The 27896-nt window shown below is 48.5% G+C and overlaps 14 protein-coding genes across 14 annotated transcripts; 9 read left to right on the top strand and 5 right to left on the bottom strand.

Moving 5' to 3' along the window:
• Nucleotides 1–38: 38 nt before the first annotated feature.
• On the bottom strand, nucleotides 39–857 carry ASPWEDRAFT_25422 (uncharacterized protein; the record flags this gene model as incomplete). Its single annotated transcript, XM_040832729.1, has 3 exons — nucleotides 39–323; nucleotides 376–447; nucleotides 501–857. The coding sequence occupies 3 exons, from the start codon at nucleotides 855–857 to the stop codon at nucleotides 39–41; spliced, it is 714 nt and encodes a 237-aa protein (XP_040693280.1).
• A 395-nt stretch (nucleotides 858–1252) lies between these two features.
• On the top strand, nucleotides 1253–2071 carry ASPWEDRAFT_37419 (FMN-binding negative transcriptional regulator). The gene has a single exon (XM_040834671.1). It carries the CDS (start codon nucleotides 1262–1264, stop codon nucleotides 2018–2020), a length of 759 nt encoding a protein of 252 aa, XP_040693279.1. The 5' UTR covers nucleotides 1253–1261; the 3' UTR covers nucleotides 2021–2071.
• Nucleotides 2072–2163: 92 nt separating this feature from the next.
• ASPWEDRAFT_37418 (Zn(II)2Cys6 transcription factor domain-containing protein) lies at nucleotides 2164–4053 on the top strand (the record flags this gene model as incomplete). Its single annotated transcript, XM_040834670.1, has 1 exon — nucleotides 2164–4053. A coding segment is annotated over one exon (1628 nt), but the record flags the coding sequence as incomplete, so codon positions are not given.
• ASPWEDRAFT_150886 (uncharacterized protein) lies at nucleotides 4005–8792 on the bottom strand (the record flags this gene model as incomplete). The annotated part of the gene is made up of 3 exons (XM_040829589.1): nucleotides 8286–8792; nucleotides 5816–8233; nucleotides 4005–5759 (listed from the first exon to the last, which is right to left on the bottom strand). Exons 1-3 carry the CDS (start codon nucleotides 8610–8612, stop codon nucleotides 4005–4007), a joined length of 4500 nt encoding a protein of 1499 aa, XP_040693277.1. The 5' UTR covers nucleotides 8613–8792.
• Nucleotides 8793–9913: 1121 nt separating this feature from the next.
• ASPWEDRAFT_37416 (Zn(II)2Cys6 transcription factor domain-containing protein) lies at nucleotides 9914–10626 on the top strand. Its single transcript, XM_040834669.1, has 3 exons — nucleotides 9914–10112; nucleotides 10172–10245; nucleotides 10314–10626. The coding sequence occupies exons 1-3, from the start codon at nucleotides 9969–9971 to the stop codon at nucleotides 10492–10494; spliced, it is 399 nt and encodes a 132-aa protein (XP_040693276.1). The 5' UTR covers nucleotides 9914–9968; the 3' UTR covers nucleotides 10495–10626.
• Nucleotides 10627–11547: 921 nt separating this feature from the next.
• ASPWEDRAFT_384790 (uncharacterized protein) lies at nucleotides 11548–14436 on the top strand. Its single transcript, XM_040834888.1, has 3 exons — nucleotides 11548–11676; nucleotides 11742–12181; nucleotides 12233–14436. The coding sequence occupies exons 2-3, from the start codon at nucleotides 11787–11789 to the stop codon at nucleotides 14325–14327; spliced, it is 2490 nt and encodes an 829-aa protein (XP_040693275.1). The 5' UTR covers nucleotides 11548–11676; nucleotides 11742–11786; the 3' UTR covers nucleotides 14328–14436.
• Nucleotides 14437–14975: 539 nt separating this feature from the next.
• Nucleotides 14976–17056, top strand: ASPWEDRAFT_49548 (uncharacterized protein; the record flags this gene model as incomplete). Its single annotated transcript, XM_040837292.1, has 8 exons — nucleotides 14976–15403; nucleotides 15447–15571; nucleotides 15622–15658; nucleotides 15708–15838; nucleotides 15891–15934; nucleotides 15983–16031; nucleotides 16077–16676; nucleotides 16725–17056. 8 exons carry the CDS (start codon nucleotides 14976–14978, stop codon nucleotides 17054–17056), a joined length of 1746 nt encoding a protein of 581 aa, XP_040693274.1.
• A 138-nt stretch (nucleotides 17057–17194) lies between these two features.
• On the bottom strand, nucleotides 17195–18070 carry ASPWEDRAFT_169434 (HNH endonuclease signature motif containing protein; the record flags this gene model as incomplete). The annotated part of the gene is made up of 1 exon (XM_040830462.1): nucleotides 17195–18070. One exon carries the CDS (start codon nucleotides 18068–18070, stop codon nucleotides 17195–17197), a length of 876 nt encoding a protein of 291 aa, XP_040693273.1.
• Nucleotides 18071–18608: 538 nt separating this feature from the next.
• Nucleotides 18609–19424, top strand: ASPWEDRAFT_180983 (uncharacterized protein; the record flags this gene model as incomplete). The annotated part of the gene is made up of 2 exons (XM_040831857.1): nucleotides 18609–18880; nucleotides 18928–19424. The coding sequence occupies 2 exons, from the start codon at nucleotides 18609–18611 to the stop codon at nucleotides 19118–19120; spliced, it is 465 nt and encodes a 154-aa protein (XP_040693272.1). The 3' UTR covers nucleotides 19121–19424.
• Nucleotides 19425–20438: 1014 nt separating this feature from the next.
• On the top strand, nucleotides 20439–21033 carry ASPWEDRAFT_37413 (uncharacterized protein). Its single transcript, XM_040834668.1, has one exon. The coding sequence runs from the start codon at nucleotides 20478–20480 to the stop codon at nucleotides 20865–20867; it is 390 nt and encodes a 129-aa protein (XP_040693271.1). The 5' UTR covers nucleotides 20439–20477; the 3' UTR covers nucleotides 20868–21033.
• A 98-nt stretch (nucleotides 21034–21131) lies between these two features.
• Nucleotides 21132–21884, top strand: ASPWEDRAFT_169431 (uncharacterized protein; the record flags this gene model as incomplete). The annotated part of the gene is made up of 1 exon (XM_040830461.1): nucleotides 21132–21884. One exon carries the CDS (start codon nucleotides 21132–21134, stop codon nucleotides 21882–21884), a length of 753 nt encoding a protein of 250 aa, XP_040693270.1.
• Nucleotides 21885–22115: 231 nt separating this feature from the next.
• ASPWEDRAFT_169430 (uncharacterized protein) lies at nucleotides 22116–22503 on the bottom strand (the record flags this gene model as incomplete). The annotated part of the gene is made up of 2 exons (XM_040830460.1): nucleotides 22116–22428; nucleotides 22484–22503. The coding sequence occupies 2 exons, from the start codon at nucleotides 22501–22503 to the stop codon at nucleotides 22116–22118; spliced, it is 333 nt and encodes a 110-aa protein (XP_040693269.1).
• A 622-nt stretch (nucleotides 22504–23125) lies between these two features.
• ASPWEDRAFT_25415 (ferric reductase family protein) lies at nucleotides 23126–25084 on the bottom strand (the record flags this gene model as incomplete). The annotated part of the gene is made up of 3 exons (XM_040832728.1): nucleotides 23126–24289; nucleotides 24336–24518; nucleotides 24566–25084. 3 exons carry the CDS (start codon nucleotides 25082–25084, stop codon nucleotides 23126–23128), a joined length of 1866 nt encoding a protein of 621 aa, XP_040693268.1.
• Nucleotides 25085–26223: 1139 nt separating this feature from the next.
• On the top strand, nucleotides 26224–27491 carry ASPWEDRAFT_49547 (uncharacterized protein; the record flags this gene model as incomplete). Its single annotated transcript, XM_040837291.1, has 5 exons — nucleotides 26224–26304; nucleotides 26355–26599; nucleotides 26647–26791; nucleotides 26839–27111; nucleotides 27162–27491. 5 exons carry the CDS (start codon nucleotides 26224–26226, stop codon nucleotides 27489–27491), a joined length of 1074 nt encoding a protein of 357 aa, XP_040693267.1.
• Between the last annotated feature and the right edge of the window lie 405 nt (nucleotides 27492–27896).

Raw genomic sequence — 27896 nt, 5'->3', positions numbered from 1 at the left:
CCGATTTCGCCAAATCAAAAGATCAAGTTTCCCAGGAACTATTCCCTCACCCACTCAACCACCCTTCTCAACACCTCAACACCATCCGTTGGCTGCTCAAGCCTGTTAAGCTGAGCATCTAGCTGTTCCTGTGAGAGATTCCCATTATAGACATCATCTTCTTCGAGTAACATCTTCCTAGCAAGCGCAGGGTGCACCTCTGGATGTGCTTGGAAGGATAGAATCGTGTTCGCTGCATTGATGAACATTTCGTGGTTCTCTGCCAGCTCGACGAAGTCAATTCCGGGCTCTGCTACCTCGCGTACATGGAACTCGGGTAGTCTCTGTGTGTATATCAGTACAAGGTAAGATGGGGATTCATGGGTAGGAAGATACCAAAGTGATAGTATCTGGGCAGCCAAAGAATCTTCTCCCTGCTTCTGTCAACTTGACATCTTCAATACCAGCCTGCAAAAATGACATTAGCTCCCTTAAACACATCAGTATACTTAAGAGCTTACAATCGGCCCCTTCACCACACCCCTAACAACCCCCCCAAACGCCCTCGCAATAGCCTGATGACCCCAACATATCCCCAGAATCTTCGTCTGCGGCGCCTCACGAGCCGTTCTTCGCAGAAATCCTAGTACGCCCAGAACCCACGGCTCGGATGAGGAAGCGTCTGCTTTTCCACCGCTTAGCACGATTAGGTCGTATTCTTGGGGGTTGGGAAAGGTGGGTCGAAAGACGGGGTCGAATACGTGGATCTCGGAGGTAGGAGAGACGATGGCAAAGGCGGATTGGTAGGAATTGCGCACGTCATCCCAGAAGGAGGTGTTGGGGGGTGTGTTTATGAGGAGGGCGATGCGTAGGCTCATAGTGACAGATTGAATTATGGGTTGTCTTCTCCTTGGACCTGGATGTGCATAATTATATAGCTTACTGTCGCTTTCGTGATTCTCCATGGCATACGCATCGCAATTGCACACTGTTTATGGAAGACTATCTACAGTGGATCCTAATATAGGCTAATCCAAATCGGGTGGACGGGAGCGATCGAGTGGGGAAATCCCTGAAAGACCCACTATTTACCAAATCTGGTGCGCAGGAACAAAGCTTGGCGTTTAGAGTCATAGTTTGATGGCGATTATGTTGAATCCAATTTGTATTTCTAATACCTGATGTGTGATAGAGTATACTGACAGGCTTAATTGTAAGGTATATAAACCTGCATCATTCCCAAGTTTCTACTCAACTGCAGTAGCCATCAATTCCTGTGACCATGTTCCTCCCCAACATCCACGCAGAGCGCGACACCGAAGCCCTCCTCCAATTCATCAAAGAGAACCCTTTTGGTATTCTCATCACAGGCATAAACTCTGCCTCCCACGACTTCCTCCAATGCACCCATGTCCCATTTGTGCTTGACGTCCCGGAAGGGGAAAACGAAAACCCCCAACTCCGCGCGCACATCGCAAAACAGAATCCCCAAGCCAAAGCAATGATTGAGAAACTCGACGGGCAGCCACCGGGTATTCTCTCCCTTGACCAGGACGTGCTGGTTGTCTTCAACGGCCGGCATGATCACTACGTCACACCGAAATACTATACCGAGACGAAGCCGGATACGGCCAAAGTCGTCCCGACGTGGAATTACTCTGCTGTGCAGGTGTATGGCAAGTTATCGCTGTACTACGATTCCAGGACGCCAGAGGCAGGTTCGTTTCTGGCGAAGCAGATGCATGATTTATCGGAGCAGTGTGAGAGGGGAATTATGGGGTTTACGGGAGGGGAGAGACCGCCGCCGTGGAAGGTTGCCGATGCGCCGGAGAAGTATATTGAACTGATGAAGAGGAATATTGTGGGTATCAAGATTGAGATTAGCAAGGTTGAAGGCAAGGTCAAGATGAGTCAGGAGATGAGACCAGGTGATCGGGAGGGGGTGGTAAGAGGGTTTGCAAAGCTAGGAGGAGAGACGGGCGAGGCTATCTCTGCTTTGGTTAAGGAGCGGGGGGAGTTGAAGGATAGAAAGAAAGAGTAGAATAGAATTGATATTTCCATCTACATTGATTCTAGAAACCTTCCTGATTAGGGTTAAGTTGTCACGTGTGGCGATTTGCCACTTTGACGCATCAACTGACTCATTTTACGAATTCATCAACCAAATTCCAAGAAATACGCTACAAATGTACAAACCAGCCCCTCCTAGACCAAAAAAGACAGACATTGTACGCTCGCGTAATGGCTGTAAAAGCTGTCGCAGCCGGAGAACAAAATGTGATGAGCAGAAGCCAACATGCCGGACTTGCCTGAGACTAGGCAAGGTCTGTGATTATGGCCAGCCAATCTTTAAGTTCCAAGTGATGACAGTGAATGATTCGAAATATAATGCGCCAGAAGAGTCGAGAAAGCGGGCAGAGGAAAGATTGACTATCCAAGTCCCCAGTATACGAAACGATATGCTCAGATCATTGCAGACGACGGACCGAAATGTCTTCTACTCGACGTATTGGGAGGATCGCTGTTTACCGGCCTTACATCCAATATTTCACTCTGCTACTTTATTAAGGACTGACCACCCCATCCTCAACGATGCCATCCTTGCCCTGTCCTCTTGCAACATCGGGCGTCTCCATGCCGAACGCAAGACATCATCAACCGAGCTGATGAGCCCAAGTCTCCTCCATCAAACAAGAAGTCACTTTTACTACTCATCAGCAATCAAGAAACTCACCGCAATGAATTCATTCGACTACTACCATGACCCTACAGTCATCCTTACCGTGCTCGTGCTATTCGCCCATCTCGAATCCGCCATGGGCAATTTCCAAGGCTTTTATTGCCATGTACGAGGGATGATGAATCTTCTGGAGGAAAGAGAAGGGGTTGGCGACGTGACTATCAAGTCCCTTCTCACGTCGTGGATGCAGATTCGCTATGTTGTATGGTGGGCTCGTGTGTATTTCAGCTCGCTGGATATAAGCCAGCAGATCCCCTCTATCACATTGCCTATTTTGTTGAGGGGGGCTCCTTGTACACTGCATGAACGACGTGTTCAAGTCCTTAGCATCATGTGTGAGTCACATCGGTTGAATTTTAAGGTCGTGCTGCAACATTTTAGGAATTGGGGACTCGAAGGAAAAAGTGAGCTCGACGAGAGTTATGCTGATTGCATAACCCGTCTGAGTCAAGAGGCTGCGTCATTAGATGAGTGGCTGTTACATCTTCCACCATCTGAACAGCCAATCTACGGAGATAATGGCACAATCCACTTCCACTCTCACGATGCAGCGCTCAACTACGCATACTATACAGTAGCGCGCATAATGCAATGCACCGGTCTCCTCCGCCTCCTTTGCAATCAAGATACTCAACTCCACGAACAAGAACACCAAGAAGAATTCTGGGCCCTCCAACTCCTCAAAACAGCCCAAGGCATCAACATGCAAACCTCCCTCACCAGAAACAGCTACACAATCGGCTTCTCGGGCCTCCTCCTCGCAGCCATTCTTCGATGTCAGAATCTCTCTATCGGACTCGAGATTCAGAACTGGTTACAGACGTTAAAAGACCTACAGCCAACAGAGGAAGGCGCTTTTCCGGTGTATCAGACATTGAGCGTGGTCAAGGTCATCAATCAGCAGAGGATGGTTGGGAGGGATGTGTTTGCTGTTACGCAGCCGGTGGATGATGGTGGTGGGACGCCGAAGGTCACGGCGTATAATAGTCAGTTTATTCGGAGTTTGGTGTTTTATGGGAGATGTAACCGGCTTGGGTGTCTGTTTGAGGAGTGTATTGCTTTGGATGGGTAGTTTATATACTCGGTTCGAATTCCTGGGGGATTGGGGGAGGTGATGTGTGGTTTACCTTATATCAGAAAAGCATACTGAGAAGTATGAGCATCTATTTAGATATGATACCCTTTGGACTTATTATGATTTGTCAATATTTATGCTAGTCTTCTATCAATATTGGATGGTAGTAGTAGTCTATTTTGATAAATATGTCTTGTTCACCATACCCCACTATTCACACTCATCGCGATAGATAATCCCATGTAGCACATCTCTCTCCGAGCTTCGCTCCACCAACTCCCTAAACGCTCCCCCTTGTTCCATCAAGTCACGCGGGGTCCCAAACTCGACCCCTCTGCCGGCGTCCAGGACGAGAATTTTGTCAAAGTCGGCAATGGTGCTCAGCCGATGGGCGATCACCAGGAGCGTGGACACGTGCGGGAGTTCCTCGCGGATGGATCGCTGGATTAGCTTGTCCGTATCCATGTCTACGGCAGATGTCGTCTCGTCGAGGACCATGATTTTGGGCTGGGATAGGATTGCGCGGGCGAGGCAGAGAAGCTGTCTCTGGCCTTGGGAGAGGTTGAGTCCGCCTTCGGAGATGGTTGAGGTGAGCGAGGTGAATATATTGGGGGGTTGGGTGTGACCTGGTTCAGTATCTGTGGAGAAGCAGGCTTCGTCGCTATTGATCAAGTGGACTCGCTCCAGGGCATCGAGGACTTCGGCATCGGTGTGCTGGCTGAATGGATCGAGGTTCGAACGGATCGTGCCGGAGAATAGGACGGGGTCCTGGGGGATGATCGCCAGCCGGCTGCGTAGATCGTGGAGGTTGATTTTGGAAATGTCAATCCCGTCGATGTGGATGCTGCCGCGTCTTGCTTCTAAGAACCGGAAGAGCGCCAGGGAGAGAGTCGACTTTCCTGCCCCGGTGCGCCCAACAACACCCACTCTCTCGTTCACAGCACTAAAAGTGAGACCGTCCAGAACGGGTGGGAGATCGGATGCGTAGCTCACGGCGAGGTCCTCAATCTCCAGCCGTCCGCTTGTGGGCCAGGCAGCTGGGGGTCGCAGTCCTCCTTGATCTTCTGTCTCGATGCGGGAATACTCGATGGCGCGCTCTGTGGAATTCATGTTCATCTCTGTATTGGCGTATTGCTTCAGGCTCATCGAGATGGCGTTGCTGTACTGCAGGGAAAAGCTGAGGGCGAATCCAGCGAGGGATGCTGTGACTCCAGGGGTATACATCACCAGAGCGGCGGTAGCAGTCGAAAAGGCCACACCGACGACTGAGATTCGAAACCCGAGCCATCGGTTGAAAAGCCACAGGTTCGACCAGGCTCGGGCATGGCGATCGACCTTGACGTGAATGAGGTCGAGGTAGGCACCCACCCTTCCAAAAGCCCGGATGGTGGTTAGCCCAGTCAGACAGGTCTCAAACTGATCAGATATGGGGCTTCTGGCCACACTCTCCAGTCGCTTGATTTCTCGTGCTCCTGCGAGATACGTCGAAGAGATCTGTAGACACAGCAACAGCAAGATGAGCGAGAAGACAGCGAGAAGGGGCGAAACGAGGATGCCTGACAATGTGATGCCGAGAACCTGCAACAGTTCATCCGTGACATTGCCGAGATTGACAGCGAGCCGAGAGTCAATCAAATGAAAATCCATGGTGAATCGGTTGAGAATGCGACCCAATGGCACCGTGTCGAGCCATCGCAGTGGCGCGCGAAGAACGGTGTAGGTCAACTGGTCGAACAGATTCTTCGACGCCTCGACGGTGCCGCAGAGTAGAAGGTAATATTTCGTGGCACCAAAGATGAAGGTAGCGATCGACAGGGCAATATATACTTCCAGGTAGAAGCTGATGGGATGGTCGGCCTGGCTGACGGTCATGACGTTGTCAATACTGTGGGAGACGATGTTAAGATGCCGTTCGGGCTCAAGATGTGTCGATGTTGACTTCGTCCACACATTAACCCACCAAGCCTGGAGAAGATGCTGGTTAGAAACGACTGCTGAGAATGGAGAAAGAAGAAACTCACCCGGCCAAAGTAGAAGAGAACATAGCTGAGATATCCAGAAATCACCAGCACCCACCATGGAACCCGACCACCCATTCGGAAATACGCCGCCCACATTGAGAGCTTGATCGATCCTTTTCCTCGTGTCTCTTCCTGTGTGAATGCCTTTCGTGAAGAACTTGTTTGATCTACAGAGGTCTGTGTTGAACTCACAGCCCCGGATGGCTGTTGACCGAATCCTACAAATTCATCAGGACAAGGCATCTCTTCTCGCTTTTCCCCATTATCAACCGGCCCGGCATACCCAACGCCCCCATTCTCCAGCACGACAGAATAGTCAGCGTGGCCCAAACAAAGGGAAGCATGATGCGTGGCCAAAATTCGAGTACGTCCGGCTCCCAATGGGCCCACGAGGGCATGGCGATATACATGTTCGCCGGTGTGGGTATCCAATGCACTGAAGATATCGTCCAAAATAAGAACGCCTGCCCGGGAATACAGCGCCCTGGCTAGTGAAACGCGCCATCGCTGACCACCGCTCAAGTTGACTCCATCGGCGCCGATTTCAGTCAGGTCCTTGTCTTCAAGCATCTCCAGGTCTTTTTCCAAGGCACATGCGAACAGGGTCTGCTGATAGCGGGCGGCGTTGTAGGGAAGGCCAAACAGGATGTTGTCTTTAACCGTCGCATTCTCTATCCACGGGATCTGCGCCACGTATGCGATGGCACCATCGACGATCCAGCTCTGACCGGGTGGGCTTTGGGGACGTGACGGGGACGTGACGGCTCCGCTGAGTAGATCGCACTCTCCCAGAAGAGAGGCAAGTAGAAGACTTTTGCCTGATCCCGTCTTTCCAGAGATGATGCTCAGTCCTTTGTAGGAAAAGGTTAGGTTCAGATTTCGGAGAACGAAGCGTTGTTGATTAGACGGTTGTTCTGGATTCGAGGCCCAAGATATCGTGGCATTTTGGAGGCTGATTTTCTCGTCTGGCAGCGCGACAACTTGCCGTTCGGGCGTTGTTGTCAAGTAGGCCTCAATACGTTCACAGCTGATCTTTGCCTCCAGCCCACTCGATATCATCTCGGGCAGAATGGATAAGGTCATCTCCAAAGATCCAAAGATGGACATGGCTGTGAAGGCTACAGAGGCAGACAAATCCCCGTGCAATATGGAATACGCGCCCAGGGAGACCGTCGACAGCAGCAGGGGGCCAAAGATCCAGAGACAACTCAAGCTGATATTATAGAGAAAGGACCTCCATAATGCTCGCAGCTCAACCTGTCGAGCTGCCAATATTCGACTTTGGTACTCGCCTTCCATGGCGGACAGCTTGACCTGTCTAATACCGCGCAAGATCTCAGTGACAACCGCCATCTTCTGGTCTCGATGAGACATCAAGATCTTTTGCGCCCGGGAATAGCGTCGGGCGACGAACATATTGACCGGCATCAGCAGCAGGAAGCTACCCAGGCCGCACGCTAGACTCCTCCACCCAATCAACCGGATGAGAAGAGCACAGGCGACGGAGAGCTTCAATACAGACGATGGCAGCCGGTATCCGAACGAGGCAAAGTCGGCAATCCGGCGCGCGTCCACCGTCGCCAGGTTGATCACACTGCGGTTGCTCTTGCTTGTCGATTCACCTTGGCCAGGACTTGGCCGTTTAGTGGGTGCTTTTCTGATGTCTTTCTGGCGCATGGCCTTGTCAAAGATAATGGCCGTCAGTTCCTCATAGACCGGAATCCCGATGCGCGAGTAGATGACCCAAAACAGCCATTGTTTAACAGCAGAGGAGAGAAGCAGCTGGCCACCAAACATGAGAATCCATACCGCAGACCCCCAGCCACGGGTATCGCCAGAGTTTGCTTCCAGAGAGCTGAGGATCTGGTAAAGAATCACCTGGGGACAAAAGCTCAGGACGGCATTCAGAAGCGTCAGGGCCAGCTGAAGAACAACTGGGCCCTTGTGTGTCAGAATTATTGTCTTCCAAAGCTTCTGTTTTGCTTTGTGATTCGACGCAAACTTTGCGCAGAGGGTTTTGGATCGCAGCGGATACGGTAACGCAGGGAGGTCATCTACTTCAATTCCCTTGTTCTTGCCTGTTCGCTTCAGCAGACCGTCCACCCAGTGGAAGCTGTACCGCGACAACAAAGACACGCTGGATTCTTGGTCTACCACTTTTCCATCCGTGTACACGTCCGGACGGCGCGGGAGTAGGCTGCCAACGACAATGCAGAGCACGGCAATGACACTCTGAGCCGTATAGAACCGTATCGATATCGGGGATGGTCGAGTTCCACTGGGATACGAAAGCGAAATCTCAACCCAAGGGACGATACCAGCGAGAATGCTCGCCCCGGAGATCGATTGAATGAGAGAAAAACGAGTTTTCGGGGACGAAACAAGGAAAACGACCGCCGCCTGGAAGGAAAGGAGCATCTGGAAAAGGTCAACAAATTGGCCCGTTTTCATGTATTAATACCTGACTTACCCATATGCCTGATAACAACCAGCTTTCAATCACAAAGCCATGGTGGTTGTGTATTGTTGATATGACGGCCAGAGAAAGACTGACCGCCAGGCCCGCGACAGCCAAAAGGAAGATCACGACCCGGTTCCATCTGTCCGAGAAGGCAGCAAGCGACTTAGCCGTAGCCTCACCATCCTGATCACAGTAGGACGAACATGGCTCCGCAAAACCAGACGCATTTTTTGTTCGCTTGGAACGAAGGTGAGAGGCGCAAGATCGGAGGGCCGGCAGTGAGGTGAGAATGGCCAGAAACAGGGCCGAAGAGCCCACGGTCAAAGCACTGCCCATTCTGTCCACTGACGATCAGTTACCTAGAATGGGCCATGGCAAGAAAGGCAGGGATGATATAGATGATGTGAGGGTGAATGGCCTCTGCATGCAATTGAAGAAGTTGTCCTGCGACAAGATTTGTTCGTAGCGCACCCCATCAATTGATGCGTATGTTACGTCTCCTGTGTTGGAAGTGGAATGTCAACTTGGCCTCGGCTGGGCTCTCAGCTGAAGCTGAAGAGAGTATGTGATTTTCCTATACCCACCGCTTTCCTATCCAAGTTTACTGTAAGGTACCTACCAATGATATTTACTCATCTGTAAAGCAACAATCAAGTGGGCCAGGCACAATTGCTCCAGACCCCGGTCCTCTGCACTCGCATCATGCATTTCCACGTCCGGAATGAATTTGTTATTACCCCGTGGATCTGTCAATGATTGCAGACCGTAGCGTTACAGGGTACTATGCTAGGTCAAATCGTCGTTCAATAAGCGAGCAAAAATCGGCTCTCATTGGCCACAGCTCGAGTAACCAGCAGGTGACCTGACTAGCCTATATAGGTTAGTCTCATATCCGTACTTGGTCATTAGTATCCGAATCATATGATCCTCTCTATTAGTATCTTCATCAAGCATTTAATCAAGCCGTTAATCAAGCAGTTAATCAAGCAGTTAATCAAGCAGTTAATATAGATCTACACTCATAATAGGTGGCGAGGGTGTAAGTCCGAGCCCCCTAGTTCTGAGTCTGACGGCCCTCCTGTCGCAATGAAGATGGGAAATGGCGGACACTAACGAACTGTGGGGATTATTTGAAACGGGTGGATATTATTTGTCGCAGCACGATTCAGCTCCTCAAGGTTCTTCATAATGATTGTGGTGGGAAAATGGGATAATTTTTTGAATGTATGTGTACTCAAGCGGATCAAAATATGCAACACTAGTTAGTGTTGACCGAATAAATAGCCCACTGCAAGATTTATTCAATATCGTATGCCATATTCTGGCTGGCTGAATGGCACTGGCAGTGTGAAGTACTTATATAATAACTTTGGATATTATGAGATTCATCATTACTGTATCGAGATCTCTGGGGTGGGAGTGTCCAGGCTTTTCACAGTATCCCACATCTTTAGCCCTCTTTCCAATAAATGATTTCCAAATTGAAAGTGAATATGTAATATGGTTTCTAAATAGCCTCATACCTGTGCCTGACTCTTGCATGTGTTAGTAAGCGCAGGCAAATGATATCTGTGGATTACATAAGGTGCTGGCAGATGCGTTAATAATACAGGAACGGACTGGGGGAACCACGCCTGCGTTGACAACCGGAACAGACGTTCTGCTTCACGCATCACGTTCCACCTTTGCGACATGCAAGAGTCTAATACTCCAGGGTCCAGAGCATCCTTACCTGAAGTGCAAGGTCAGGGCATTTCGCGCACAAGACATGCGCAACTCAAATCGCGAGGCAGCCGTCGACATGCCTGTGATCGCTGTCGTAGGCAGAAATTAAAGGTCGAGACACCCGATAGAATATTCTAAGGATAACTGGTTAATGGCAGATTTCCTTCCAGTGTGATGTTGAAAAGCCATGCTCTCTATGCATCCGGTCTGGCTTTCTCTGCGAGACAACATCAGCTCCGTTGCGGTACGTCGTTTGTCATAGACCAGCGTGACCTGGGCATTGTAAAGAAAACACTGATTGATGCCTTGTAGAAAGTCTAAAAGATCTGCAAAAAGTATGGATAGGCGGCGCAGCAGCGTACAACGCATGCTGTCTGATATTCCCGCATCCTCAAGGTCCAGCCCCCGAACTCTCGATACTCCTCGAGGGTCGTTGAACAGGGCTCGGACAGATATCCCTTCGGACACTGGCAAGCAGCCTGAGCCTCCCTAGCAGCCACATAGATATGCCCAAGCATCTGCAGTGGAATTGACCGATGAGGTATTTTGTTGTTTTCAGTTATGCATTTTGCTGAGCACCTATTACCTCTACAATGGCAATATGCTTTTGTGCCTTATACTAGGGTCTCATCCAAGGCGAGATTGGATGTCATTGTCCAATCATGCTTGAGATATAGTTCACTATGATAAAGTAGGCAAACTGTTTCAATCCCAAGATAAGCACTTGGCATGTAAGTTAAAAATCGGCTGTAAACAGGGGATATGTGAATTGCCTCCTATGATTCGTTTTATTGTGTTAGATTTATCAGCGTAGTACAGAGTACAGTAAAGACACGTAAGAGTAGATCTTTGCCTTATTCTTGTGCGGGGAAGCCCAAACGAAAGCCTTGTCATCTGCATGACTGACATAGCCTTGTTATAAGATCGACTTCCCCTCCCTAATCCGTGAGTCGATTGTGGCTTTTTTCATTGCAGCTAACCCAACATTTGCTTCGGCCGCAAGACTTTTTACAGAGCTTTTTTTTTTTTTTTTTTTTTTTTTTTTTTTTTTGGCACGGAAAATGAGCTTTGGTTACGGCGTAGGAGATATTCTGGCAATCTTGAGGCTCGCTGATGATCTCAAGAAGCGCTTCTCCCAAGCCCCTAAGGAATTCAGCAAAATATCAGAGGAGTATAATCATCAACTACTCGTAGAGTCCTAACTATGTATAGACATCGGTGTAATGCTGATACGTGGAATGAAATAGGGTCAAACGAGTATGGACCGTCCTCCATGATATTCAGGATATCCCCGTCGACGGTTTGGATAGCCAGCAGGAGAAGGACATCCAGAGAGTCTTGCAAGGTTGTCGCGAAGTTATCGAGGATTTGAAATTGGAGTTGGACAAATCACAAGTTTTGGCTTACACCACCTCCGACTGGAAGGCTAAGGCTCGTCAAGCATGGAGTAGGATCACATGGGACCAAGGGGAGATGGATAGACTTCGCGATAGGATCGTTTCCACTATATCGCTCTTCAACTTGGTCATGGGCAAAATAAACCAGTACGGTCCCCAACGATGATGATTCCCCCCGGCTGTCTGACATTTCTTTGAGCAGAAATCTGGGATCCCTGGAGCTGGAAAGACTGTGTTATGCTCCGTCGCCATCGATTATCTAGCACAATTGTTTGCAAGTAAGGACGGAATTGGCATCACATATATTTTCTTCGACTTCAGGCGGCAGCTGAGTCTGTCTTAGATCCTAGCTGGTCTTCTGAGGCAGCTGTCACAAGAAGTGACAAACATGCCACAGACTTGGAATGTGTCCAAAGAGTACGGGAGGCTGCAATGGATTCAATATGAATTCAGAGCCCTCATTTTGCGCTTCAAGAAGACCTTTATCATCCTCGATGCTTTGGATGAATGCTCCAGTACTGAGGGTACCCTTCGAGAATCATTGGGTTTTCTTTTCAGTCTCCAACGGAGCGCAAACGTCAATATTCTGGCGACTTCGCGGTTTAGCGAAGAAACTGCAAGCCTTTTTGCAAATGGAGGGGTAATACTGGAGATTCAAGCCACTGACGACGACGTCCGAGCATATATTGACCACCGAGCGGCATATTTCCCGCCTTTTGTGGCCAAAAAACCCGGCCTGTTAACATATATTCGGGATGAGATTGCAAAATCATCAAGGGGAATGTAGGTGGTTCATTCATCGTCTATCACGAATCATTCACTGACAGCATTGAGGTTTTTACTCGCCAAATTGTACGTCAACTTGTTGCAAGGCGAGATCAATGAGAAGCGAATTCGGAAGGTGATAGAGCGATTCCAGAATGGCTCTGGAGCGTATGATGACGCTTATGACGAGACAATGAAGAGAATCGAGAGCCAAGGGCAGTATGCTCAAGAGATTGCCAAAACCATATTTGGGTGGATATTGTTTTCCACGCGCGAACTCTCTATCCCTGAGATCCAACACGCTCTTGCTATTGAAATAGGAAACTGCGAATTCGACGACACAAACATCACTGACGTCGAACAGCTGGTGTCCATATGCATTGGGTTGGTTACAATTGACGAGTCCAACTCGCTCAAGTTTGTTCACTATACCACCAAAGAATACTTTGAGCGGAAATTGGAGCTGTGGTTTCCAGATATTCACCGTGTTCTCTCTAACACTTGCCTTACATATATGTCTTTGGATGCTTTTAACCAGGGACCCTGTACGACTGAATTTGGCCTGAATGATCGACTCACCGAGTACCCATTCTACAAATACTCGGCTCAAAACTGGGTCCACCATTACCGAAAGCATCCTGGAGACGGATCCATGACCATGGAGTTTCTGGCCGCCGAGGGCAAAGTGCTTGCAACCTCCCAAGCTATATTCGGCTTCTCGGTCGACCTCAGCTTGGTGGAAGAGCCTAGGACACTCAGTCCTATATCCAAGACGAGGTCGCAAGATCCAGTCATCAACATGAAGGAGCCACTGACAGGTGCTCATCTAGCAGCATTTTTTGGTCTAACGAGTCCCCCAGCATCCATGGTGGATTCGGACATGATCAGGGTTGATATCGAGGACCATGCGGGACGCACGCCCTTGTCCTGGGCTGTTGCATACGGGCACGAGGAGCTTTGCAATATGCTTCTTCAGAGAGGCGCCAATCCTGATACCATGAACCACTTCGGGTTTACCCCTTTGTTCTACGCGGCAGTCAGCGGCAGAGTGGGAATTATGCAAAGTCTGATCCAGGCAGGTGCCCAAGTCGATACAGTAGATCAAAATGGCAGGACGCCACTGTTCCATGCGGTTGCTGGTGACTCACCTCACCTGATGTCTCTTGCCGTCGAGGGTGACTGTCTGGCCTCTGTCAAACTCTTGCTTAATCACGGGGCATCTGCTACGCCGGTAGATAATTTTGGCCAAACGCCGCTTTTCGCAGCTGCAAGCAAGGGACGAGAATCAGTGGTTAAGCTTCTCATTGAAAAAAATGCTCATCTGTACTATGCGACATCTTCTCATTCAGGCGCATTGGACCCTTTGGCTTATGCCGCCATGAATGGCTATGCGACCACAGCAAAAATGCTTTTCGACGCTGGAGCCCACTCAGTATCTGCTCACCGTGGAGACGATGCACCATCATATGTGACACTGGCCAATCTTTTAAAGGCTAGGTCAGAAGGCCGTGATGATATCTTTCGAAATCTAAAGGACGAAGGTGCTGACCTCAACATCCGCGATTCCCGCCACCGTCTACCTCTGCACTGGGCAGCACTGAATGGTGACGACAATCTGGTCAAATGTCTTCTAGCGAATGGTGCTGACGTCAATGCTAGAGAAGCATTTGGCCGAACACCCTTATTTTACGCCATTTTTGGGCGCCGGCTTTCTCCGACTCTACTTTTGCTCGACCATCTGGGTATTGATTTTCAAGGGACGGATATATTTGGCGATACTCCACTCATACAATCATACAAGAGACAGGATCAAGAGAATCAGTGGAAATTGCACAATCTATTGAAAATAAAGAGCGGAGATTATGAAGGTCTCTTCTTATTCAACACAAGCTTTCTCAGTACCATCCAGACGCCGCTGGCTGCCATTTGCGATGCATGCTGTCAACCCGCTATATGTTCATTCTCTTGCACAAATTGCACTTCTACCATGCCACCGGGCCCGTATGCTAAGAGCCGTATGGTGAAATATTGCGAGTATTGTATTTCGGAAAAGGGGCCACACCCATGCCCGTTGTGTGGCCACACGCTCGAGGAGCATGGACTCTCCAAAATGCGTTCGAGCAAACTGGATTGGCAAATGCGTCCAAGTCAAAAAAACCAATAGTATCCGAACAGGCCAAGAGTCCTCTCTCAATTCTCACGCCGGGGCTATTCCCGGCAATGGCGGGCCAAGGCTGGATGGACTCTGAACGACCATTTTTCTACAGGGGAAAAATTTTCAAACCAAAACCGCATGATAGCTGTAGTGAGATCACAGGATACATCTACATCTGGAGTGTTGTTTTCTTTCGGGTGCCAGGGGATCCTGCGCTCGACCGGAAATGCAACCCTCGGAAAACATTCTCTCATTACCTACCACCTTAACGAAGCATACACTCATCTTTGCGCGTTTTGTAATGGAAGTTTGGCCTGGGAGTCAATTCTCAAGTCCTCCACTGTCTTTAGTCATTGTTAGTCGCTTGATATGCATAAATATTATTCGTTAGTTAGCTTTTCGGAATCTTGTTTTATCAGTATATACCTCTTAATCGACGATGAATATTCAACCTCGACTGGAGATGAGTTTACTCTCACTCCATATATCACGTTTTCCGAACCTTATAAGAAAAGCGTCTATGATAGCAGATGATATATAGTGATATCACCGAGTGTGGCGGTAGACGACCACGGAACATGTGTCCGACATAGTTATATCTTTGCAAAATAAATCACTCCATCCCCATCACCATTCCAAGTAAACAATGTACATACAATGTACGACCTCATACGAGATTCCGCCTTTGGGCAAATCAGCCGATACGTCACGAGGAACAAATACTTTCAGTATATCGAAGAGCGCGATAGTTTTCGACATCCATATCTCTTGCCAGAAACAGGCGATCCTGGCGATGACGAGGCAAATGCGATACCACACAGCCATACACATGGTGACCCCCCAGAGCAAGTGTCCGGGGCGTGTACGGGGATGGGGAAAGCGACAAGCACGCCAGAGCCGAATCCAATCCACCGGCTCATTATCCAGCAAAGCCAGCATGAGGTGGAAAGATCGCAGAGCCGGGTAATACAGCCGTGTAAAGCGGCCGATGGGGTTACGATGGTTAGTTGGTATACAACAGATGATCCGGATAACCCGCAGAACTGGAGTCGGAAGAAGAAGGCCTTTGTAGGGTTTATGATTTGGTGTGTTGATCTTTCTATATAGGATCTACGACTGACATAATAGGATGTATTCCTTTGCTGTCTATCTTGGTTCGACTATCTATTTTGGTGGATTCAGAGAGATTGTGGTTGTACTCAACATCAGTGTCCAAGAAAGCAATCTGGGTGTGTCGATGTATGTTCTGGGCTGTGAGTATATACCTCAGCACTCCCTTTCTATCTTCTAATATGGATGACAGTTGGACTCGGGACGCTATTCTTCGCTCCTCTGAGTGAGTATGTTTAATCTCTCTTTGCTATTAGTCTGCCGTCTAATTATGACAAGAATCCCAGTCGTTGGTCGGAAACCACCATACGTCATCACGAGCATCATCTTTGCTCTGCTTTGGATCCCCATTGCGTTGACCAACAACTTTGCCACACTTATTGGCCTCCGGTTTCTGGCGGCTTTTATGGGTACAGTCCGTCCCAGAGTATCAGCACGGACTATCTGATATGTTGAATCTAGGATCGCCATGTCTTGCTACAGGGGGAGCAACATTTAATGACCTTGTAAGTTGACACACTGAGGCCTTCAATACACGACTGACAAATATTCAGTATCCACTCATAAAGTTTCCATATGGTCTTGTCGTGTGGGAATCTACGGGTCAGTTTCTAATCCTGTATCGCTTCATCTTGCTAACGAACTCAGTCATTCTCGGACCCCTACTCGGCCCCGTCGTTGGGAGTTTCAGTTCCCGCGCCAAAAACTGGCATTGGCCTTCATGGGAAATGCTCTGGTTGAGTGGCCCTCTCTGCATCTGTCTGTTCTTCCTCCTGCCCGAAACCGCATCACCGACTATTCTCTATTACCGGTCGAAACGGTTGCGAAAGAGGACGGGAAACTCACAGGCACAATCAGAAGCCGAGGTAAAGCAGGCGGATTTCAGTGGCAGACGGATTCTGTATAATGCCTTGATTCGGCCGGCTCAGCTTAACATTCTAGACCCGGCAATCCTTTTCAGCACCACCTATATGTGTGTTGTCTATGGGACTTTTTACTCGTTCTTCGAGTCCTGCCCACTGGCATATCATAATTTATATCTCATGGGCTGGGGCGTTGATAGTCTTCCATTTTTGGGCTTTCTTGTCGGACTCTCTATATCCGCCGCTGTTGTCGTGCTTTACTGGCGTTTCTATATAGTAAAGCCCTTTTCAAAAGAAGGCAATCTCGCTCTGATACAGCCGGAAAAGGGGCTCGTCCCGGCCCTTTTTCTCTGCTTCTTCCTCCCTATCGGGTTATTCATCTTCGGTATGTTTCTGCCCACGGAGATATGCGTACAACTAACAAGTGGCATAGGCTGGACAGCCCGCCGCAGCATCCACTGGATGGTCAATGTCGTCGGACTCTCCATTACAGTCGTTGGTGCGTTCTCCATCATCTGCTCGATCCAGATCCACCTTGCATTCAGTTATCCGGAATACATTGCTTCGTTATTTGCGGCTAAGAACTTTGCATGGTCGGCTCTTGCTGCTGGGGCTGTGATGTTCTCGCGGCCTTTGTTTATCAATCTTGGTCTTGGGTGGGGGGTTAGTTTGCTTGCGTTTCTTAATGTGGGTTTTTGCTTTGTTCTCTACTGTATCTGGGTATGGAGCCCGAAGTTGCGTGCTCGCAGTCGATTTGCTGTATAATATGTGACAGCATGAAGAGAGGAGGCATAAAAAGAAGGAACAATCATGGCTCAGACATAAGATCTTGTAGGTTGGAGAAGGATCTCTGTTTTCTCTGTATTTTCATAGATCCTTTCTATCTGATTTGTACAGCACGACTTACGCTTCTCCGTATCCATATAGCCGTGAAAAAAGCTCTGTCTCCATTCGTTCTGCCGGTTGTGGTCCTTCCCGTATCTCTCCCATCATGTCCGTTCCAAGGGGAAAGTCATGCTCGAATGCCGGTTCACCAGCTCCGCGCATATTACAAAGTACAGCTTGTTCATAGTGCCAGCGTAACAGAGCATCAACAACACTTGTAGGGTTACCAGATTGCCGACAGGTAGGGTGCAGGACTTTCCCATGATGTTGCCATGCCGTCCGTGAGAATGCCTGCACCTTATACCCATCGTGTGGATTCACTGCAATGACATAGTTGTCCCAGAGCTGATGAATGTGGGATTGAAGTAGAATCCCATTCTGAGGGGAGTTTATCCCAGGTGGGTGATTGTGTGTTATCAGTTGAGAAAAACCATGGCTGATAAAAATCGGGTCGAGAGCAAGTGGGAATATGTGAGCGGCCTCGAAACCAAACCATTCATCATAGTCTGCATCATGGTTGATCTGGTGAGTGATGACACAACGGCCGTCTCGCTCTCGGACCTGGTCGCGGAAAGCAACATCTCTCCTTGTATCTGTCAGAGATAGAGTACGCTGGAAGAACCTCTCATTACACGTTTGCATTTGGTGTCCTGGTAGATGGGGGGTGAGGATATAGTAGCCGTATTCAATGAGCTGATTAGAGGCAATCAAAGGGGTGTTGGAGTCACGTAGTCGCGCGTAGAATCCACCAGGTGCAGAAAAGACGACATGAAGCATGTCGAGGAATTGAGTTGCTGTCAGGTTGCTTGGGGCACGTAGTCCCCCTTGGATATGACCAGGAGCTGACGAGAATTCAATCCACACATTACGACCTCTCGAGCGAGTTGATGGCATTGTAGACTTGAACTGCAATGCCATCAAACAAGGCTCCAGCGGACTCAGTTGGCACCGACTTGCCCAACAAGATTATCGCCCCGATACCAAACAAGCTATCCACTAGTATCTTTTGCGCCCATGGATATGGACAATCTTCTGAGACAGTTTCGGCCTGGTGTACAGGTCAATGCAACTGGCCCACCCTGCCACTCTGGTCGGCTTGTCGATGCACACTGATTACATTCGAGGCTTCGCGGGCCGTCAAGCTCTATGCCCTCATCGACAAAAAACACAGCACCACTTTATTCGACGCGTACACAGTTCGGCAGGACCAAGTGTTCTACTCTTCAGAATATAGAAGCTTTGCAACGACGGTGAACAATAGAAAGCGCAAATGGAATGACCTTGTCCTGGAGTCGTCAGTTGTTGAGTCCTCCCTCCATCAACACCTACCTGGTCTGTCGTGAGCATGGCCGGCTCCGCTCCCTTAATCAAGCCTGAAGAAAGTTTTTTTTTTTTTTTTTTTTTTTTTTTTTTCAATGAGATCAGATTGCTGATGGCGGCATACGGTATCACTAGTGTCTCGGCAACTCTGCCGCGTCTGAAGAGCTTTTTGGATGACTTCCTGCCACGGGAGTCGCCATTTTTCCCGCTTCTCGAGAAATTTCTGTCAAGCGCCTCTACACCCTCCGAGTTCACTGAGTCTGATACCGGATTGCTAGTTGTTCAAATACAGGAGGAGTGGGCTGTATCAAGGGGCTTTCTCCAAAGATTTGTCATGCAGTTGAAGGATGGCATGTGCAGCGCCAACCTTACAGTCCCTTACAAGTACGCTTATGGGTTTATTGGACTAGGATGCAAGAAAATTTCAACAGTCTTGGGATTATGCAGGACATGCAGGACATGACAAGTCTTGTAGTTGAGCTCTTGGACGATGTCCAAACCACAATGGGGCACCAGGAAGTGTCTCCTTTATCGAAGCCCAGCAAGACAAAAACAACTCATCTCATCGCCAATCGCCGGTTCTCTGCAGTGTGCCGGTCAGGAAGCCGAAAGAGCCGCTGGTGATTTTCCCAAAGCTTATGGCAATAACACTATACCCTTGCCTCCCGACCAAATGCTCGGGTATCTGCCTCATGTGCTCGAGGAGGGCGGGCTACAACTTCTCGTTCGGCCGATTTGGCATATCACTGTCATGACCATGGCTCTAAGACCCGTACTATAGCCACCGCCCCTTACTGTATTTACCCAAGCGCTGCAGCTGGCCGAAAAGCTTGACTCGAGTGACAAAAACATTTAATCTTTTCTGCATCCTTCGTTCTATGAAATATGAACCTACCTTGGAACGTAGTTTGTCATAGGCATCGGGTGAACACAAGAATATTTAGATTCGAGAGTTTTGACAGAAATAATAATTGACCTATGCCCTCCTCGTTCCAGTCGACGTATCATAAGTAGATTCCCAGAAAGTAATACAACGATTCAAAAGCCTGGTACAAGAGTTAAGACTTGGGGTCGAAAATATTTAAGATAAAAATCCTGGATCCCTGGAAGGACCAAGATGTTCTCATGATCAGGTAATCAGGGGACAGTAAAGGTTCTACACAATTTAAGAATTAAGGACACTATATATCTTATCTATTATCAATGGAACGAAAAGAAGAGCATACAATAGCAGGGATTCAACTATGGGATTAAGCTACCCTTTGAATCTGATATAAATATATGATAAAATTTGTCCAAGTACAGATTCATGCGTATGGATGACGCATAGTTGGGAATGCATCATGTGACACTATATCTCTGGGATATCTTATCCATCATGGGTTTTATTTAGATATTCACTATTCTACCTCATGATAAGCTTCTATTCACTTGTCAAAATGGATGAATACACACGAGAGATTCACCATGCAGGCCCTAAATTCACTGATATCGCTGCATTTTGCGCCTATATTGAGCAGAAAATCTCTCAATCCATAACTCCTCAAATACTCACTTTTACTGACATTAGCCCTGCGTGGGTAGATGATCTTTTGAACTCTTTACAGCGTAAAAGAATCAAATTGAGGTTCGGATACAACGAAATCACTCGAGTCTTCCAACTGAGAACGATGCCAACCCCTATCCACAACTGCGACCAACGCTGGTATCAGTCTGCTGCACTCAAATGGGTAATATCAGGTCTTATCACAGCTAATGAGCACAACCAGATCACTGGCGAGGGTAATACCTGTAAGTATCATCACTCTATTGATCGTGTGTGATAGCTAAGAGAAGGCTTAAAGTGGTCAGATTCACCTCTGGTCCGGATGTCGGTTTACACAAGATGCCCAACTTTATGGCCGCACAGCTGGGCACCGTGATGCCAACATTGGCCTTTGAATCAGGTTGGAGTGAGTCATTCGCAGATCTTCAAGATGACATGAATCGTTGGCTTGTCGGGGGTGCCGGCGAGGTTCAGGCGGTGATCATCACCAAATGGACAGAGATTGGCAATACCAAAGAAGTCACTGGCTCAATTGAGCTGTATACCTTGGCTAGAGATGGTACTCCCCGTTTATCCCAGAGGGAGGTATGTACTATGATTTCTGGCGTACTTGTTCGGTTGGCTGATTATAACCAGGAAGTCTTCCCTATTCCAGCAGGAACAGGGCCAGGAGCACAAAGGATTCGTCTGACCCGACGGATGCTCTTTGGCAAAGGACTGAGCCCTGGCCGCAATCCGCGTGATGTGTTTGGGCTGGATGTCGACAATCTTCGGGTGCATGCCAGGGAAAGTTTGGCCCGTATGAATCTAAGACCGGCAACGTGAGCGGAGGAAGATATGGATCTAGATTGCCTTCTAAATACGGTCTTGTCGGACTTTTCAGGTTCCAACAAATGGTGGACAATTGCCAAACGCTGTAACGCATGGCGAGCCCAGGGGGACTCGGGGGGGCAGCGCGACGCCGAGCATGATGGGAATGGGCCAGAGCCCTTGGAGGTCAAGGGGGATTCTGTAGCCCTATACGGTTGATCAAAACTCTTTTCAAACTAGACTTCTAGCATAGCTGTAAACAGTTAGCAGTAAGCTCAAATGCCGTATATCCTCTACACGAAGAGTCACCTTGTCATCATAAGGTCATCATTCCCAACACATCCTGTTCAACATTATCTCAACACCAAACAACTCACCCTCCTATACACCGAGGCAGTGGAGGAACGACTCCGTAATTATCAACACCTGAACACCGACGATGACACCGTCACGGTTCTGCAAGAAACCTTCAACTATCTGTCCGCTCAAGGCAGAATCAACGTCCTCGAGGATGTCAGACACTGCGAAAATGATCATCAGCTACGCCAGCTCGCGAAGAGGATCACATACAAGCTATTAATACCGATCAAAGTAGCTGGATGGCAATCGTCGCGGACATATGATATCGAAGAGTCGACTGAGATCGAGAATCAGAAGAGACTGCACGCACAATGTCTACAGAGAGATGGCCATATGTGTGTTGTTTCTGGATGTCTCGATTACGAACAGTGCAAGGCTCTACCACGGAATGCGAAGATAGCTGACTTGGAGGTTACACATATAATTCCACCCACACTGGGAATTTCTGCCTTCATCTGGTCGAATATCCATCGATACTTTCCCGGCGTGCAGTTCCAGCCCAACGAGAGGGTGGATAGGCTCGAGAACACCATGATGCCAGCGAATGAGCTACGTAGACAGTTTAGCAAATTCCGTTGGACACTAGAAACCACTGATTCCGTCCACGAATACACCATAAAGACTTTTCGTCTTTCTGCCAACATTGTATTGCCGGATGACCGAGACTCATGATAGTCGCGGCCCACTGCCAAATCCGGCTTTTCTGGAAGTGCATGCCTCCATTGCCAACATCCTCCATGCGACGGGATACGGGGACAAAGTGGAAGCGATTCTTAGTGGCAGTGATGATCTAAACGCGCTATTGGAACTGGTTACCTCCAATCATCCGTTCTGGCTGCATTAGTCCATGCTTGAAAGAAAGCATTATCATTCATAAATATTCATACATCATAAAACCCTTCCCTATTTATATTTATGAATCATCTTCGGCAACCTATCCGCAATCCCAATCGCATCAATCCGCCCAACTTCATGCTCATTCTTATAAAACACCGACATGGGAAAATCGGCAAGCCGGTACTTTCTGCTCATAATCTTTTTTACTGCATTGTCGCAGTCGACCGTGATGAAGAGCACGTTGTCGTGATAGTAGCATTCATCCAGTAGCTGCACCAGATCGCTCAGTAGAAGGGAGGGAGAGGAAATGTCGTCGGTGAAGCTGACGACGACGAGTTTTGGGCCTGCTTTCTGGACTCGGGCGGTGATGTCGTCCACGCTGGATGGTATTTGGTTAGTTGGTTTTGGAGTTTTGGAGTGTAGATGGGACGTACTCTTGGGTTGAGTGAAGCATTTTTTACGGATAGGTTGAGGAGTGGTGGTTGGATGTAAATGGTCGGAGGGGGAGTTGGCAGGGTTACATTCGGTCAGCGGTACTGTGTCTTTGGCAGATATTTATCCATATTTTCTCGAGTCGATCATTTTAATCAAATTATCATAATACGATGATACTATATAAGATGGAATGAAGCACTATCAAGCAGACGGAATCTCCTCTTTATCCGCCACATCCGCATTCGGTTTGTTGTGTCATATTCCACGCAATGAACTTACCACAAAACTAAGACACAGACAACTTAATATCATAAAACGTAATGCAATGCGTAAGTAGCAGACGAAATATCCATCATCAAATTCCATCTCCTACATATACTCATTCATAATATGCTCCAGCTCCCCACGATCCGGCCCGTAAAAATGCTTCACCGCATGGTTATTCTTCACCAGGATAAACGACGGCGAAGATCGCACCCTGTCCAGCTTGAAGATTGCGGCTCGACCGCCGAGTTCTAAGGCCAATCGCTCGATTTCGGGGACGAGTTGTAATGAGAAATAGACAGAAATCAATTTCCACGAAGATTAAAGAAAGTATATACTATCGCCACATTAAATACATACATCAAACACCGATATATCTACCACCCAAACGTATCCGTATGCAACTTGACCTCCGCCGCATGTCCCCGAATAACCTGCCGCTGAGCCCTGGCAACCGTATTGCTCAGCCCAATCTTCATACTCTCCGGCCCACATCCAATCACGATATTCCGCTCACTGCCCAGAAGCCCCGGGATGATTTGAGACAGCTGCGGACGCTGGTAGGTAATCTGGTCGATCCAGGAAGATTTTGCCAGGTCTGAACTACTGCCGTTATCTTCCGACACACCGATCTGGGCTTGCGGGTGGTCTTTGGATTTTTCGGTTATGTGTTGCTCGTCGTCGCTTGGTGCGGAGTCGGAAGTTATCCAGATCTGGATTGTGATTTTGTTACTCGGGTCGCGGGATTTGATCTCGTTGAGCTCGTGCGACATCCAGTGCAGGGAGGAGGTGTGTTTTACGATCCAGAGGAAATGCACCTTTTGGGTTATGCAGTTGGATGACATTCGGAGGGAGAGGTGTTCGAGCCACGGCAGGACTCCGGATATACCGCCTCCTCCGCCGACGAGGATGGCTGTTTCGTAGCGGGTTTCGACGCGAGGTCGGATGATGGTACCGTATGGTCCTTCGACGACGGTGGAGAATTCGCCTTCGAGGCCGGGGAGTTCAGATGACTGAGTCATGGAGGCCAGTCGAGCTGTGATGCCTGTTCGAGGACGGAGGAGGAATTTAAGTGTTGTTCCTTCTGGTTTCTCGGCGTCTGGGGAAGAAGACGGACAGCAATTTGCAATTGTAAACGGGTGATTCTCGAGTCCATTAAGAGTGGGAAATCGAAGGTAGACATGCTGGCCAGGCTCCCATTTCCAGGTTCCCTTGGGGACATGCACGTCTGCTCTGAGCATATTGTCTGGTACGCTGTACATGGTGGTCGGACAGCCTGATCGCCATTGCCGAGACATTGGGAAGGCTGTGCTTTTGGCAAAGATGCGTCCGATGTAGGATACCACCCACAAACCAAGAGTTACCCAGAGATAAATCCAGGAGTCCATCTCGTGGGCAGCATGCCAGAAGCAGAGGCCGACGAACGCAATAGCCAAGATGACGTGGAGATTCACAAACAGCTCATACATGCGTCGACGAATGGGGGGAACTGAGAAGACGGATAGTCCGAGAAGCATAAATATGGTAGGAGTGCCCGAGTACTGCACTTGTTAGCTGGGTCGGAGTCTCGAGAGAAAGGTGACCTACTTCACGGCTGCCGTTCTTATAAAACATAAAGTTGAGAAATGGATAGCCTCCGTCTTTGAGGAGCTGGTGGATAAACGGAGTAGCATGAATGATGCTCAAGCAAAACATGAGGTATCCAATTCCTCGATGGAAGCAGTTGAGCTTCTCATGGCCAACTCCAGTAAGCAGGGTAATGAGATTATACTAATATACAGTTAGTTAACATCGCAATAAAGAGCAAGTAGACAAACCTTTCCAGCCAGCACAATCTCCATCGGGATCAACGCAAACGCCATGCCTCCCGCACGAATAGCCAGCGGAGGCATTCCATACGCGATCTTCTCGCGATAATACGGCCGTTGAACGAATACCATCACCGCAGCCGCGAAGAAAAAGAACACAATCAAAGACAGAACCCCGAAAGACGGGAGACTGAGGGATTCAGCCAGCTTCCCGCTAAATCTTTTATAAGTGAATCTTCGAATCCAGCCGACAATCCAAGATCGCCATTGCGATGGCTTTGAGCGACCCCAGCCCAGTCGATCCCGGCACTGGTGGAATCCAAAGGCGCCGATGAACAGCACAAGGATGATGGCGTAAAACCACGTCACATAATGACCGTAGTTGAACTGCGATACTCGACTGATCTCAGCCTCTGTCTTGTCGACTGCGGCTTGAAAGGCAGCGCAGCTTGCGTTGGAGCATCTTGAGTCTGACAGTGGCAGCTGGACGAACCAGTCTGCCACGCCAGACGAGCTGCTCGAAGACATGTTCCTGTATTTCTTTCGTATTCCTTTGCCACTGTAGAATAATTTGTCACTGGTAAAGTTTTTCCTTGCCAGGTACCTCGGCGGTCTTGTCTCACTTGGCGGTTGATATTATATACAGCAAAGGGGTGGCTGGCGTAGTCCATGTCGTAGTCCTTTTGCGGTTGCAAAAAATCCCCTCAAACCCTCTCACAATGACAGGTCCATTTTAAAGCCAAACCCTCCTGATAGTGCTGTCAGAAACAGGTTTGCTTCGAGGTACTGCCCTCAAAGAGTGCGGAATTCACCGGTTCCTTTGATATACACGGTTGCAGTCTGGAGCTTGCCTACGCGTGAGCGAAAACAGATCCACTTTTCATGTTAGCGTCAGTAACTGCCAGTAACCTGTCTAGGAACAGATGTTCTGGTGGTTCAATGGGTGGCTGGAGACTTCATTTGTTGTGGTGGTGCATTGGATCGCCGAAAGCGGAAATGCTTCATGATAGCCGACGGACATCGCCGTTCTCGTCTGTTCAGGACAGCCAAGTCTATGATGGTCACATTAAACATGACTAGGCCTGAATTTGGATGATTTAATGGATTAGGTCAACGATGTTGAGGACTTGATAAAATGGCTGTCTCGAGCAACGATCTTCATGATAAGCCTGGCAATCACAAAGAGACGACGCTTTTCTCAGTCACTGCATCATACACCAGGCCGAGTGATCTCAGACCTAAATAGAATACTTGCTTGTTGAATGGATTCTAGTATCATCTTCAGAACAGACGATTCTAATTCCAGCGTCTATTGCAGACCCACCGCAGACCCCTTTCGCAATTCCTTGTCGAACGATGCAACTCTGGAGTAGATATATTCAAAAAAGAATCTATTTCAGAGATTTTCTTCTCTTCCACAAGATGTGAAAGACAATGTTGAACTGTCAATCCTGGGTAGTAACTGGGTAAGGCGATTAATTGCCGATCTGTCATGCTGACATGGATCTTAGCGATCTATGTCCGAATCACAAGTGCAGCTCAAGATCCACCACACAATCCGTCGAAATGTGCCTGTGAAGTATTCTCGTAGCTCGAATAGCATCAAATGGACCCAAAATACTGGTTGCAATCATTAGCGATACTAAATTATTCGTCGATTCAGTAAAATGGCAGTATATAATGGCCATGTGTTGCTGACCGGGGCAAATGGCTTCATAGCGTCCCAAATTCTGTCCATCTTACTCGATGTATGGACAATCCCTCTTGAGCTTGCGAATGACTGACTGAAAAATAGTAGCGTGGATTTGCCGTCACGGCCACCGTCCGATCCATTGAGAAAGCAGATGCTATCGTCAAAACCCATCCTTCATGGGAAGGAAAGGTGGATTTTGTAGAGGTGGCTGACTTGGCATCTGCAGCGTCATTTGATAGCATTTTTGTCAATGCAAAGGTCCCGTTCGAATATGTTATCCATACTGCATGCCCAGTCGCAGTTGATCCAGACAATATTCAAAAGGGCATGATTGAGCCTGCAGTGATGGGGTATATCTCTCTATCATGAGCACTATTCTTCATAGCTGACAATGCAGCACAACGGCGATTCTCGAAAGTGCTCATCATCATGGCAAAGCCCTCAAGCGATTCATCCTGCTGAGCAGCGTGACAGCTGTATTCAATCCGTTTCAGGATATGACCCAGAAAGGACGGCCATATACAGAGAAAGATTGGAACCCAGTATGAGAACCGTCAACAAAAAGATAACCATGTGGCTGATAAATCAGGCTACCGCCCAAGATGCCACCGAGGCAAAGGATCCAATGCTTGGATACTATGTGTCAAAAGCCCAAGGAGAAGCCGCTGCATGGGAGTTCATCCGGGCCAACTCTCCATCGTTTGACCTTGTTGCCATCAACCCGGATCTCACAACGGGGCCAATGCTTCATCCCCTTTCCGGCGCGGAGTCCATCAATGGATCGAATTATTTGCTCGTCGCTGCTTTCCTGAACGGTACTTATTCGGACATCGGGGCTACTAGATTCCCCCTGTACCACTTTGTAAGTTCTGCGATACTCTCTAACTGCCAAATCGCTGATCCATCATCCAGGTCGATGTCCGTGACGTAGCCAGAAGCCACGTTGACGCCTTAACCAACCCTGCTGCAGGAGGTCAGCGGATTCTTCTCACTAACAGCCTTGTCACGCCGCAGCTGGTTGCGAATATAACCCGGAAGAACTTCCCTGATCTGAGGGATCGAGTGGCGGAAGGAAACCCTACTCAGATCCTACCAGATGGCGTCCATCCGACAAGGTGGGACGCGCGTGCGAGTCTGGACATTCTGGCCAAAGGGACAAAAGAGAAGGAATGGAGATATATTGATTTGGAGGCAAGTGTTGTCGATACAGTCAGGTCGATGACTGAGAACAACCTCATCTAAGACGAGGTGGATGTTTTCGATAAGTTATCTCTCTCGAAGAATCCGCATTAATATGTGCATAATTACTCATCGTCTATGCATAAGTAATGCACTCGGGAGACCCCGAGATAGTCGCTCCACTTTTTGTCGATCCAGAAATCCCACTTCTTCAGCATCAGGAACGCGTTCTTTATTTGGACTCCATCCTCGACATTTTCGTCTTTATTTTTGTTTTCTTCGCGGATACTCTTCTAACAATAGCATTTGCCCCGGCAAACAGATCATCATGGTCGGTTTCAGTCCCAGCCGTCTCACATGCCCTACGGTATGCGGAATCAACATCTCCGCAAACGTCATCCTGCGAACGTCCATCCTTGAGCCGTGCTCATTGCAGCGGCTTTTATATCCCCAGGATTAAAGAACAAT

This window comes from Aspergillus wentii (assembly GCF_001890725.1).
Source record: "Aspergillus wentii DTO 134E9 unplaced genomic scaffold ASPWEscaffold_2, whole genome shotgun sequence".
NCBI lineage: Eukaryota > Fungi > Ascomycota > Eurotiomycetes > Eurotiales > Aspergillaceae > Aspergillus > Aspergillus wentii.
This window is presented reverse-complemented; position numbering and strand designations above follow the sequence as displayed.

Coding starts and splice junctions, on each gene's coding strand:
- ASPWEDRAFT_37419 (XM_040834671.1), top strand. CDS start 1,262: ATGTTCCTCCCCAACATCCACGCAGAGCGCGACACCGAAGCCCTCCTC.
- ASPWEDRAFT_37416 (XM_040834669.1), top strand. CDS start 9,969: ATGCAAGAGTCTAATACTCCAGGGTCCAGAGCATCCTTACCTGAAGTG. Junction 10,113..10,171: donor GTCGTAGGCAGAAATTAAAG/GTCGAGACACCC, acceptor ATTTCCTTCCAG/TGTGATGTTGAAAAGCCATG. Junction 10,246..10,313: donor ACAACATCAGCTCCGTTGCG/GTACGTCGTTTG, acceptor GATGCCTTGTAG/AAAGTCTAAAAGATCTGCAA.
- ASPWEDRAFT_384790 (XM_040834888.1), top strand. CDS start 11,787: ATGCCACAGACTTGGAATGTGTCCAAAGAGTACGGGAGGCTGCAATGG. Junction 12,182..12,232: donor GCAAAATCATCAAGGGGAAT/GTAGGTGGTTCA, acceptor GACAGCATTGAG/GTTTTTACTCGCCAAATTGT.
- ASPWEDRAFT_37413 (XM_040834668.1), top strand. CDS start 20,478: ATGAATCGTTGGCTTGTCGGGGGTGCCGGCGAGGTTCAGGCGGTGATC.